This window comes from Psittacula echo, assembly GCF_963264785.1.
Source record: "Psittacula echo genome assembly, chromosome: 4".
In the NCBI taxonomy this organism is placed as follows: domain Eukaryota; kingdom Metazoa; phylum Chordata; class Aves; order Psittaciformes; family Psittacidae; genus Psittacula; species Psittacula echo.
The window spans coordinates 31,358,719-31,371,125 of NC_137738.1; the positions used below are offsets into that span (position 1 = coordinate 31,358,719).

At 38.3% G+C, this 12,407-nt stretch overlaps 1 protein-coding gene across 5 annotated transcripts in view; it reads left to right on the forward strand.

Annotated features, from left to right (window-relative positions):
* The first annotated feature begins 227 nt into the window (after positions 1–227).
* The window catches only part of COG2 (component of oligomeric golgi complex 2), a 29,329-nt gene continuing 17,149 nt past the window's right edge, over positions 228–12,407 (forward strand). The window contains exons 1-10 of one of the 5 annotated variants that reach the window (XM_080615114.1): positions 228–361; positions 512–811; positions 1,200–1,361; positions 2,201–2,266; positions 3,155–3,235; positions 3,872–3,975; positions 4,916–5,024; positions 6,750–6,929; positions 8,284–8,408; positions 9,702–9,828. In XM_080615114.1, the coding sequence (XP_080471240.1) occupies positions 659–811; positions 1,200–1,361; positions 2,201–2,266; positions 3,155–3,235; positions 3,872–3,975; positions 4,916–5,024; positions 6,750–6,929; positions 8,284–8,408; positions 9,702–9,828 (1,107 nt within the window). In that variant the 5' untranslated portion in view covers positions 228–361; positions 512–658. Of the gene's footprint in view, positions 812–1,199; positions 1,362–2,200; positions 2,299–3,154; positions 3,236–3,871; positions 3,976–4,915; positions 5,025–6,749; positions 6,930–8,283; positions 8,409–9,701; positions 9,829–12,407 lie in introns of those variants that run through there. The other 4 variants (XM_080615115.1, XM_080615113.1, XM_080615116.1 and 1 more) reach the window with 4 other exon arrangements.

Genomic DNA, 12,407 nt, shown 5'->3' on the forward strand with positions numbered 1-12,407 from the left:
CAGTTTGAACCCATCATCCCTTGTCCTATCACTACAGTCTCTGATAACAGCTCCTCTCCAACATCCTTGCAGTCTCACACGCTCCTCCCCTGCCACCGCCCCCCGCACGTTGCGCCTGCAGGGCAGCTTGGAGCCCTCCAGGGGGCGCTGCCGCGGCGGCGGGCGGCCTCTGTGCCTCTCTTGGCGCAGGCCGGGGCCTGCCTCGCCGGTGCCGTGCTGGCAGAGGAGGCGGTGCTGTGGCAGCCGCCAGTCTTGCTGCCGTAGTGGGACTGCTGGGGTGGGCTCGGTCATGGAGGCGAAGAAGATGAACCTGCCGCGGGGCCCCGACAACCTCTGCTTTGACAAGGACGAGTTCATGAAGGTAAGTGGGGGCTGCGGAAGGGTACTGGGGGCCCGGGTGCCGCAAGGGCCCTCTTGAGGAGGGAGGTGGCGGGTTCCCTGCGGGGTGAGAGAGGTCCGGAGCCTTGGTCGGGCATTTTTAACTCCACTACGGCTCTTTCCCCGGGCTGAGGTGCCTGAAGGATCGGTGTGTCAGCGAAGGAAGTCCGGGCCGTTTGCAAGGCCAGGCGGCTTTTACTTCTGCTTTTGCACTGAGGAGGACTTGCCTCTGCGAGGTTGAACCGGAACCTGAGCGGCGAGGCGGAGGGGAGGAGAGGGGATGGGACGGGAGGAGAGGCCTGTCCGAGGCTACAGCCGCGGGGTTGGAGGTGGGTGGCCTCAGTGCCTCTGTGCCGGGCCGGGTGCTGCAGGTCACCTCCTGGAGCAGACCCCAGGCATGCTTCCTCCAAGTCAGCCTCTGCGTGCTTTGAAGGTAAGTTGCAGGTAGACTGATAGCCGGCGTTCGGGCCTCATTGCGTGAGAGCTTAAAGTAGTTCTTAATAGAACTTCTTAATTCCGGCATGTGTTTGGATTTTCTTTAAGCGTGTACAAGAATATACAATCCTGTGTTTTGGAGAGCTAGTCTTTTAGGTACTGTGACCCACGACGTGTGCTTTTGGGATTAAAGACCAAGATTTTGAAACATTTAAAACTACTTTATTAAGTAGCATTTTGCCCCCCCCCCCCCCCCCCCGCCCCTTAAGCTTTAGTTTGATCAGCTGTCTGGCATACGAAATACTTTATTTTGGAGGTGGGGAGGGATGTGTTCCTTGTTTGAACTTTTTACTTACATCCTTATCTCTTGCGTGTTTCTTTTACAGCCGGATTTTGATGTTGATCACTTTGTATCAGACTGCAGGAAGCGTGTGCAGTTGGAAGAGCTCAGAGAGGATCTGGAGCTCTATTACAAACTCCTTAAAACTGCTATGGTAGAACTCATAAATAAGGACTATGCAGATTTTGTTAATCTCTCAACAAATCTAGTAAGTGTTATTAAGTTGTACTGTGTAGTTCAGACTTCCTGTAGTTTAGTAAGTTTTTTAGTTTTCATATGACAAGTATGTGGCTTTATTTTGGCACTGTCATCTTAAACTGTGACCCCTTGTGACTCCCTGAGAGAAACTGAAAAGACAGTTTCTGTAGAATTCAGGTACTGTACAGAATTGCGGTTGGTCTGTAGTAAATGTTTTAGACGAATGCTTTTTGTCTTGAGAAACTAATTCACTAGGAAGTTAGACTCCAGGCAACTTTTTTTTTTTTTTTTTCAGACTGCCAGCACTTATAAAATTGAAGGAAATAAATCATTAAAATAGAATAGCAATGATACAAATAAGGCTATTCTAAAGGATTCTTGTAGAAGACTTTAAACTCACTATACAGTCAGTATATCTTTAAAAAAACCCCAAACAAACAAACCAAAAACCAAACCAAAATGGAAAAGCCCATCAACATATTTGACTGAAAATTGTGACTATTTTCATATTAAAATGTCTTGTCCACTGTGTCTCCTGCTCTTTCATTCCGATTCATCCAGGGTTGAATTATACAGGTTCACTGAGATTTACAGTTTTTTTGTGGGAAGAAAAATTTCCATAGGTCAAGGAATTATTTTTTTTTTTGGCTTTGTCTGACAAGCAGTCTGATGTCTTTATGCCTGTATGTGGGGTAACGTATTTTTGCATTGCATTTAAAACTGGAGACTATAAAGGGGAAGTAGCTTTTGTTAGTTCTCTTTTAGTATCTGTAATGTGGTTTTTTTGTCATTAATTCACATATGAACTTATAAAAAATGTCATAAATGTTTTTATTATAATTCCTTTAGGTTGGCATGGACAAGGCACTTAATCAGCTTTCAGTACCCTTGGGACAGTTAAGGGAAGAAGTTATGGTATGCTCAAAACGATCATTGTACGCAGCTTGGTAAACTTCAGCTCATTTTCATATGTTGTACAGAATATCTTTTACTTACGTCGCTAATTATTAAAATAAACTTGAAAATTAATTACTTAGAATGGTAGTAGGAGAAGCATTGTGTTTTCAAGCAGTTGTGGTAGCACTAAATTTACATTTTCATGAAGATATAAAAGATTCTTTAAACATGATAAATGAATGAACTCTTGCAAAACAAGTCTGTGGTGAAATATTGATTCTGTTTCAATATTTGAGTAACTTTTTAGTAAGTAGTAAATAACTCGGAAACAGCACAGGCCCCTTAAAGACTTCTTTTCCTCAGAGCTGTGGTTTAACCATAGAAGATCACCCTCTTGAAGGTGGGTCTTATTCTCCCACAGTGGCTTGGTCTTTAGCAGAGGGCAATTTTTGATCACCTTGGCAGCCAGCTCAAAGGGATGTTTGCTGCTTAAATGTGCCTTCAAAATATCACAGCCTTGATGTCTAAAACAGACAACGGGTTTAGTTACCGTAGAGAAATATTTATTAATGTGAAAAATGCAATTTAAGTCTGATTTCTGTCTTCAGTTTCAAGACATCATATGGTTTTATTGCCTGTTTCTGGGTGAAAGGTGGTTTGTTCTCAGTAAGAACACTTCTAGTCAAAATAATGAAACTTCTAGTGGCAGTGCTTAAGGAGCAGGTTATGCTTTCAGTTATTTAGTCTTATTTCTGGCTTTTTCACATAGAGGGCAGTGGATATACTGTAGCTTTTATCACTCCTATATTCCTGGTAATCCTCCTGTTTTAAGTTAAGATTTTTGATTTAAGGCTTTTTTAAACCTTAAGTGGAAAGTGACCTTTATATAGTGACTTTCTCTCTCAGAGTCTTAAGTCTTGTGTCAGTGAAGGAATCCAGGCAGTAGATGACCGGATGACTAAACAAGAAGATATCAGAAGAAATAAGGTATAACAGCTAAATTATTACTTTTAAAAGATCCTCCTTAGGATGGCTTTGGTTTTGCCACTAACCCAGAGAAAAGAAAATCAGAAAAGTTCTAGGCTGTCTAGATGCACACTGTGCAGGATTTTGTACCTGTAAAAACAGTTACTGACATTCTGGTTGGCAGACTATTTTATTTTTTTTTTACAGTGTCTAATTGAGCATGAATGTTTTACTTTATTTGCCAAAAACATACATTTTTTTATTTGGTTGGCTTTTGTTTCTACTATAGTTGCTCATGTTTCTGTTTATAGTAGTATATAAACTTGCTTATTATGAATGTCATTGCAATATGGTAGTTTTAATTTTTATACGGCGGACACTAACATTTGTCTTTCTGCTGAACTTGGGAAAATACCAGGGGTAAGAATATCTGTTGTATGCCTGTGACAAAAATGTGTCTGCAGGGTTTTATGGACTTACATGAGCAGTACTTCAGCTGAGACATGGCTCGAGTATTAAGATGAAGGGAGAAAACTTATATCAGTAAAAAATAAACCAACAAAGAAACCTAAAAAACTATCCAAAATATCTTCATGGTCATTAGATAATGTAAATTGGGATTGGGGTCATCCGTGAAAAATTTTTCTTTAATTGCAGATGTGTGTCCTGAGACTTATTCATGTTATTCAGTCTGTTGAGAAAATTGAGAAGATACTACATTCCCAAGGCAGTAAAGAATTGTCCTCGTTAGAGGGAAACAGGTAAAAAATGTGTAATACTCAGTTTTGCTTATAACTGATGGGACTAACTTTATTTCATGGTATTACTGTAGATAAGTTTATAAGCATTAGGGTATATATATATTTAGAAATTTAACTCTGATGGAATAAGTGACTGTTACTTTAGTAATTTTGGAGTTTGTCTTCTGTGAACTGGTAAGTCACACAACCTGTAACTCAGTCTCCAAAGTTCTGAATTGCAGTGCTTTCAGTAAGTGTGCTTTTTGAAGTTGCATGCAATATTTTTTTTTTTTGAAAGTCACTAATCCTGTCATGTCTGAAATATTCTCTACACTACGTTTTATTCCAATACCATTTTTAAGTAAAATGGGAATTAGCTTTTCTTGGTTTCCCTGCTTTATATATAATCAAAAGGACTGCTGCAAGAATAGTCTAAGGCAGGCAAGCCACACATGTAGAACTTCTGGTACAAGAAAGGTTTGTGACAAATTCCAACAGACTCACAAGTTTTGTTTTTTAACAACTTCAGGGAAAGAAGGGTAGGACTCCTTCTTTAGAGATAGCTGTCACATAACAGAAAGGGGAAATAAGAAACAAATCTGGATGGCAAAGAGCACTTACTGCGGTTTCTGAGCTCTGTAAGACTGACTTTTCATATGACAATGAACAGCACTGCCATATAGAAGACAGTGCTTCATGCTGAGGCAAGATCTTATGTTCCTCTCACCTTTGGTTCACCTACTTAATATCTTAGTAGCCCCAAAACAACTCTAGTCATTGTTGTCTGTTCCAGATTATTATTACGTGATTGCAGTAATTGTGGTAGTACCTATCAGGATTCCAAACATTTAGATTAAACCACAAAAATTGGGGGAGAGCATTATCTATCTGCTGCAGATGAAACTGAGTTGATTTGAAAGAATCTGACTATGTATTCCATCTTGTATCATCTCTTTTCTAGCTCACTTTTAACAGGACAGGTTTTAGAGAGAATTGCCACAGAATTTAATCAACTACAATTTCATGCAGTACAAAGCAAAGGAATGCCCCTTTTGGACAAAGTAAGACCAGTAAGTATTGCATGGTAGCCAACTTAACATTTGCAGGGTCAAGCAAAACCAATAGAATTGAAAGACAAATGCCTGTTTTGACAGAGTTTTGTTGAATTAATTTATGGGTAAAAATGTGTTTCAAGAGGTAATTTTTATCAGTCAAGTAGAAGCATTGCTGCTTCTGAAGGTTTAGACTTTGTTTCCTAACTTTAGAGCAAATTATTTAGAATAAGAGTAGGAAATACGACAAATTTTTGTCAGCCTAATGTATCTTGCAGTTTGCCTGTTTGATGATATTGAGGCCTAGTTCTAGAGACTGATGTTGATTTTGTTAGCTGCAGTGTATAGACCAGAATATAAATGGAGTATTTCTGCGGAGTTGCTGTCTTGAGTATATTCAGGTTTGTCTTTTGGTGAAATTTATTGCCAAACTCTCGCTATTCAGCCTAGTACACTAATCTCTCTAATAGTCTGTTTGTAGTAACTACTGTCACAGATGAATTGATGTTTTGGTGGGTTTTTTCTTCTATCCATTCATTGGGAAGAGGGAATAAATGAAAACTTGTGCTGAAAGGTAGATTATTATGGAGATGGGGTAACGCTTTTACAGGGTTAGTATGGAGTTGGCATTCTTGATTGCTTTTGAGCTAGTAAGGTAGTTCATAGTTCCATTTTTTCATTATATACACACGCCTGTTGGCAGTATAAACATGTTTCAGCTCAAGACTTCCATGGTACCATGCTGATTCATGGACAGTTTACAAGACCGTTCTAGCCACTTTGTTGTCAGACATGGATAATGACAGGAGTAACTGTGAGCAGCAGAGTAGTATTCATGGTGAGAGAACCTTTGTTACTTTGTTGTGTGGCTTCCTTAATGGTGCTTGCCAGGACTTCTGTCCAGTACTTTGTGTTGCTAAGGTCATCAGGTTGTAGATTTCATGACTAGTCAGCAGTTGGGTTTCTGACTTGGCATGTTTAGAACAAATTCTGTGGAATTGTTTTAGGATGGATGGACACAACAGCATGCAAAAGGGCAGAGAATAATTTTGACTGGTTAAATTGGTAGTTCAACTGTAGCTACTAATGTGCGTTTCTGAACTTGCTTCAGAGACAGAGTTGTAAGGACTGTCTTGGGCTAGCGTGTATCTGCAAGTAGGGTAGCAAGGAGTTGGATCTAGTGGAACAGATGTAGCAGGAGATCTGGAATAAGGGTTAGCAAAAAGAATGTATGTTGACTGAAGCAGCTGTTTGGCAGAAGCCAGAAGGAATCTAATGACGTCATTTTTTTTGTACTAGTGTCATTCAATGTCTTTGGTTTGCAGTAATTTGACAAGTAGTTCTGGGAACACACTGTCAGGTTTTGCAGTGAGGGATAAATGCCACAGTTGTTATCATAGTGACTTACTGTAAAGCCGTTGTGTGTTAACACACATAGTGGTTCAGTTGAACAAGGAACATTTATGAAATTTTCAGGATAAAAGGGGACTTTAGATACGTTAACACATAATTTGCAACATACAGAGGAAAATACTTGCCTTTTAACCTTATTCTAATAAATACTCTCTTAAATAGTATCAGTAACCCACTGAGCTTGTGTTAATGTTCATTTCTTGCTAACACTTATTAAAACTTGTGCACCTTTCACATGAAAATAGCAAACTGAGGTATTTCTGGAAGAATTTACTTCAGCAATAGTGACAAGGCTTTGTTTTTTACTACTCTATTTGTTTCTCTTCATAGCGTATAGCTGGAATAACAGCTATGTTGCAGCAGTCTCTGGAAGGGCTGCTCTTGGAGGGCCTTCAGACTTCAAATGTTGACATAATACGTCACTGTCTTCGCACTTATGCAACAATTGACAAAACACGGGATGCAGAGGCTTTAGTTGGTCAAGTGCTGGTAAAACCTTATATAGATGAGGTAAGATAAAAACATGAATCCTAAGAAGAGTAATTGTTTTGCAAACATGCTTATTTTTCCTGTTAAACTCCAGCTTTCATCATCAGTTTCAAAATGCCTTTGAGGAGAGAGCAGGAGAACTGAGCCCCAACACAAAGTCACTTTCTTTGTTGTTGTTATTTTAGAAAAAAGGGATTCTCTTACCTATGGGGTTTTTTTGGGGCCAAGGAGTCCAAAAAACAAACATTAAACCAAGTATATGACTGCAGTAAAATCCAATTTATTCTGAACCAGGGTGCATGTATAGGAATTGGACCAGATCTGGGGCTTGCATTTCTCCATGGCTGGCTCAGTAGCCAGCAAATGCAGCAAAAATAGTTCTTAGTTCAATGTTCTTTTCTTCCCATTGTCTGAAGAAGCAGTTTCTACATTTTCTGGTGTTTCCTGTGGCAAAACAGTATGTCTGATGTCACCTGAGCTGTATGTCATTGTCAGTAGGATGTTTCTTTTCTGCTGCTGGGAATGAAACATTTAAAATTTTCCTGATTTTATTTTGTATGCATACAGATCTATAAAGCAAAACTAGCTTCTGGCTTTGGATGGGAGAGGGAGTCAACTGGTGGTTGCCCTCCCCTTAAGGACAAACTTCCTTTGGGTGCTTGCTAATGTTGTAGCAACTGCTGTAGTGAGGGACAGGTCATCTTCCCCCTCAGTTTTCTCAGCACCTGTTCTTTCTCCACTTCTGCATCATTCTGCTTCTTTATGTAGCAAGAGGCAAAAGTGTTCAGACAGGTAGAAGAATACTAAGAAATGTAAGCTATTGTTCTCTTCTTGTATTGTCTAACTATTTTCTGCCTTCTCTTTATGGCAGCTATTGTCTGTGTTCACTGGATTTGGGGTACTGTCCAGGCAAACTACTTTGCTAGCTGCATTAAAGGCTTAGCATTTTCAGGAAGATTCTTGGCTATTGGCATACATGCATGTGGGATTGAACCATCAACATCTAAATTTAGAAGAGATTTGTGACTCTGTTCTGAGATCTGATTAGCTTTTCCCAGTCATCTGTTGAATTTCACAGTCTGCTTCAGGTGTCAGTGATGTGTGAAGTGGGTGGGGAGCCAGACTAACATTTAAAAGCAAGAAACTCATTCCCATTTTTGGGGTTAGTCTTCCCAGCTAGAGTGCTGCATTAGAGGAAGTAATAATTCAAGCCGGCAAGTTATACTTGGAAACTGTAATATGAAAAAGTAATATACTGACTATCCCAATGTTTGGCTTACAGTGATAGGAGTTTTGAGGGACTAGACTGTGAGTCTTGCATTACAGTATTTTATATTCACTTTTCTGGCATTCAACATTGAACTCTTCCTGGCAGGTGATTGTGGAACAGTATGTTCAATCTCATCCTAACGGCCTTCAGTCTATGTACAATAGACTATTGGAATTTGTTCCTCATCATTGCCGTCTCTTGCGTGAGGTAACAGGCGGAGCTATTTCGAGGTAAGTATCTTGTGGTTTCTTTTGATTGCACTGAAGTTACAGTAAATATCATACATTTCCAAAATGCTATGCATAATTAGCTTTGATGTGCAAGCCACCTATCTGGCCTTTCCTGAAGATTCACAGTCAGGTTTGATTTCTGGCTCATATCTGTGTTTTTTTCAAAACAGAACACTGAACAGACTTCCTGGGTGCTGTGGCCCAGACCTTCACAGGAGGGAAAGAGAATCCTTTGTTTCAGTAGTAGAATTTAGTACTGTTCATAGTACAGTGTGTCAGATAGCTTGGTTTTTGAATCCGTGAAATATGATTGTTCATTTCATTCAAGGAGAAGGGCATAATAAAGCTATTAAAAAATATAAGTTCAAATATTACTGGGTTGTTAGTGCACATCAGAAAAGTGGGCATGGTCCCCAGAGGCTTGCTGGTTTTTTTGCATGTATTAGAACTACAAGTTCAATTGATTTGTACTTTCAATGTCTTGTCTAAAAGTGCTTAATTCCTTATGCAATTAAATTGGCTGTTTTGAGGGCTAAATAATTCAGGTCTGCTGAATTGTATTCATTTATTCATCTGTTTGCAGGCTGGTTAATATAGTAGCCTGCTGTAATTAGCAGAACTATGGATGTAGCCTCTAGGGACTGCAGAATTGCTTTTTCTAATTAGTCATCCATTGCGGAGCTTTTTATGACTCCTAAGTTTTACTAACATTTCAATTCTTTTAATCCCTCAGCAAGTTATAATCTTTCTTTTTAATAATGGAATGTTTCTACTTTGTACTGTGATGTACTGAACTGGAATTAAATGCTTGTATCTCTTCTGCTCTCAATTTATAGATTTTCGTAAGCAAGGTAGCTTTTAATCTTTTTCTTCGAAGCACAATGTCATGTATAAATACAGAGTGGAACAATTATGAAGAAGTTCTGCTTCTTTCCATTGCATCAGTTGCATTACTCAGTACCTCTTTGGAGTTGTTAAAACTTGAAATACACAAGTAAGAATAAGAGTTTTCAGCTGAAATGTAATCATCTCTCATAACACACTCGCAAAGTATATAACTGACAAGATTTTAAAGCACTTTGAGAGTTATTAAAAATACTTTGCGTTTGCTGAGACTGTGGGATTGGATAGGAAACCTCAAAGGAAGAATAATTTAAGGGAATTAGCATACCTACGTAGAAAAACTTAATTGCATCTTGTTTAATGCAGTGCATGTCTTTTTAGTTAATCCTGCCTTCACATATAAGGCTGATGGTAAAATATAACCGTGGAATAACTGCAATTTTATTTCAGTGAAAAAGCAGATATTGTTCCTGGATATGACTTCTTAGTGAATTCAGTGTGGCCAGAAATAGTACGTGGTTTAGAAGAGAAATTACCATCACTGTTTAACCCTGGAAACCCAGATGTGTTTCATGAGGTAATTATTTTTTTTTTATTTGTGATTCCTTTGGCATATACAAGAATTGAATGAGTTATGTTCTCTAGGTTTTTTTTCCTTGCTGCTTTTGTGTAAATTCATATTGTTGCATGAGGTTATCTCAAATCACTTGATTTAATTTTCAGAGGAATTAATTCTCCCCTCAAGTTTGTCAGGAAATCTCATACAGAAGTTATTGGAAGCCACTAATCATGTGAATTTGGTCTTAGCATTTGTTTTAGGAGGTGTTCCTTCTTAATTGTAGAATTGCAGCATATGTGAAGGTGGGAGGGGACAACTCCAGTGTTCACCCAAGAGTAGGACTTCTATATAGAGAAGGCTCTAATGGTAATTCAATACTTGAGTTACAACTTGCTTTCTACTGTGGTTGGTTAAAAAAATTTGTTTCACTTGCTTGTTTTAGTTTTTGCTCTCTTTCAGTACTGCAGATTATGTTGTGATTAGAATCATGAATCGACTAATAGAAACAAATATTTGGAGACAGTATGATAAGGTTTAGAATGTAAAAGATGTATTTTCTCTGGTATTGCAATTAATTATGAAGCCAGCTTACATTATAAAATGAATTTAAACTACTTATCACTTTTATATTTTCATCATTGGCAGTGCTGCCCTGCCTCTCGAAGATCATCTTTTACTAATGTTGGAACAGATTTCTTGGTCTGGTATGATGATTGGCTGTGGCAGTACTTGATTAGTGTGTCACAAGCAGAAAATACGAGCTTTATGCTCTTCTTCATGTCCTGTCTGTCTGTATTTAACAGGATTGCTGAAATATTAAACTTGCAGCTTGACTCATGATTACTGTGAAACCTTTTCTTTTCAAGATGGAGATGGCAGGAAATAAAAAATAGTGTGAACGAAAGCACAGTAGGCGGGTCAGAACAGATGACTTAGAGAAATGTTAGATTGCTGGTGGAGGTGTCTAATGATTCTTCCTGTGTTCATGCAGAACTGCTTTTACCTAAACACTTGTATTTGTCTTGGAATTTAAGATTATTTTCATACAGATATATGAATAATTGAAGGCAGGCAGGTATGACAGTGAATGTTTGCAGGGCAGGCTCTGAATAAGAAGCAAATAAAATACATGTTGAAGGAAGTTATGGTAATGCCATGCAAATGACACTGTAGTATGTTCCCCCTCCTGATAAGAATACTGTTTCCCATACAGTTTCAGTCATTCTTCAAGCTTTCATCTAATGCCCTGAATGCTGCAAATTGTGACTCATGCTGGGCTTCTGTTGTCTCTGCTCTTTGGTTTACGCAAGAATGTGTTTTATCTGCAGAAGAGCTGGATTTGTAATTATTTTTAAAAGGCTGTCATATTATACTGATACTGACCAGCAGTGACATTGTGTTTATTAAAAAAACAAACATAAAACCCCAGCATCCCCACATGACTTTCAGGTAAACGGTGTAGTAGGTCTAAAGTACTTTCCAAACTGCTTTTGACTACTTAAGTGACTCAGAATCTAAACCATTAAAATTTTTTACCTAAAAATCAATAAGAAGTTGACATGCCAAGTGTAAAAATGTCTGAAGACTGATAGTTCTGAAATAAGAGGGGGGAAAAACAACCATTAAAATTGTTTCTGTACTGCTGATAAGCCAAGTAATGCAACACAGATTTGAGACAGTAATCTTCTGTGTTTTCTAGATTAATAGAAATGCAGAAAAGTGTATTTTTTCCAGGTTTATTTGCATATGTACATATGTATAGGTTTAATGCTGAAAAGTTTGAATATGCAGTATTATCTTTTGGGAAGTTTTTAGATATACAGCAGGAGAATAGCAAAACTTATTTTTAAAATCCTGGAAAAATTGAACTGGCAGTGTAAGCACAAATGTTAAATCCATGCACCATTTACTTATGTAGAGGTTTTCTTAAAATTGTTTCATGTTGTTGTGCCCTATTTCTGAGTCAGATTAGTAGATTTACAGGGTATGTGAAAAGAATACTTCTTTTATCCCTGAACATTCATTTGAGATTAAGTTTAGATTCCTCTGTTAGAAAATTGCTCAGTTTTGTTTCCCATTTTAGCTTCTCTTGAAGTCAACAATTCAGTGCTAAAAGCTGAAATGGGAATGAGTCCTAAATTAGTTCTCTCTCTTGGATATAATGTTATCAGTAACTAGATAAATGTCTCTTGAGTTGTCTTCTATTTTGAGCATAAGTGTTAGGTCTTTTAAGAGTTTTTTAGTTTATATCGCTGACTAATATGGTAACAAAGCATTAACAGCTTATTTGCCTTTTTACATTGCTGGGTTTAGTATCTAAGAAAGGAGGCCTGAAAGAGCGCTAATCTGTCATTCATTCTGGATTTAGCTCCCATACCTTGTAAGGTTCCCTTGTGTTATAAATTCAGCCACTTTGGGAGAAAAGTTGTTACCTCAAAGCTTTTGTGTGCAGTTTTCAGAATGCTGTCTTGACCCACCGAACTGTCTTTACACACTACAACTGCCATGTCACAAGAAAAATATGCTTAAATTATACTTTTAACAAAGTTAGGAATTTGCTGGCATACACAACGCAAAAGCCCGTGTCAATCCATGTC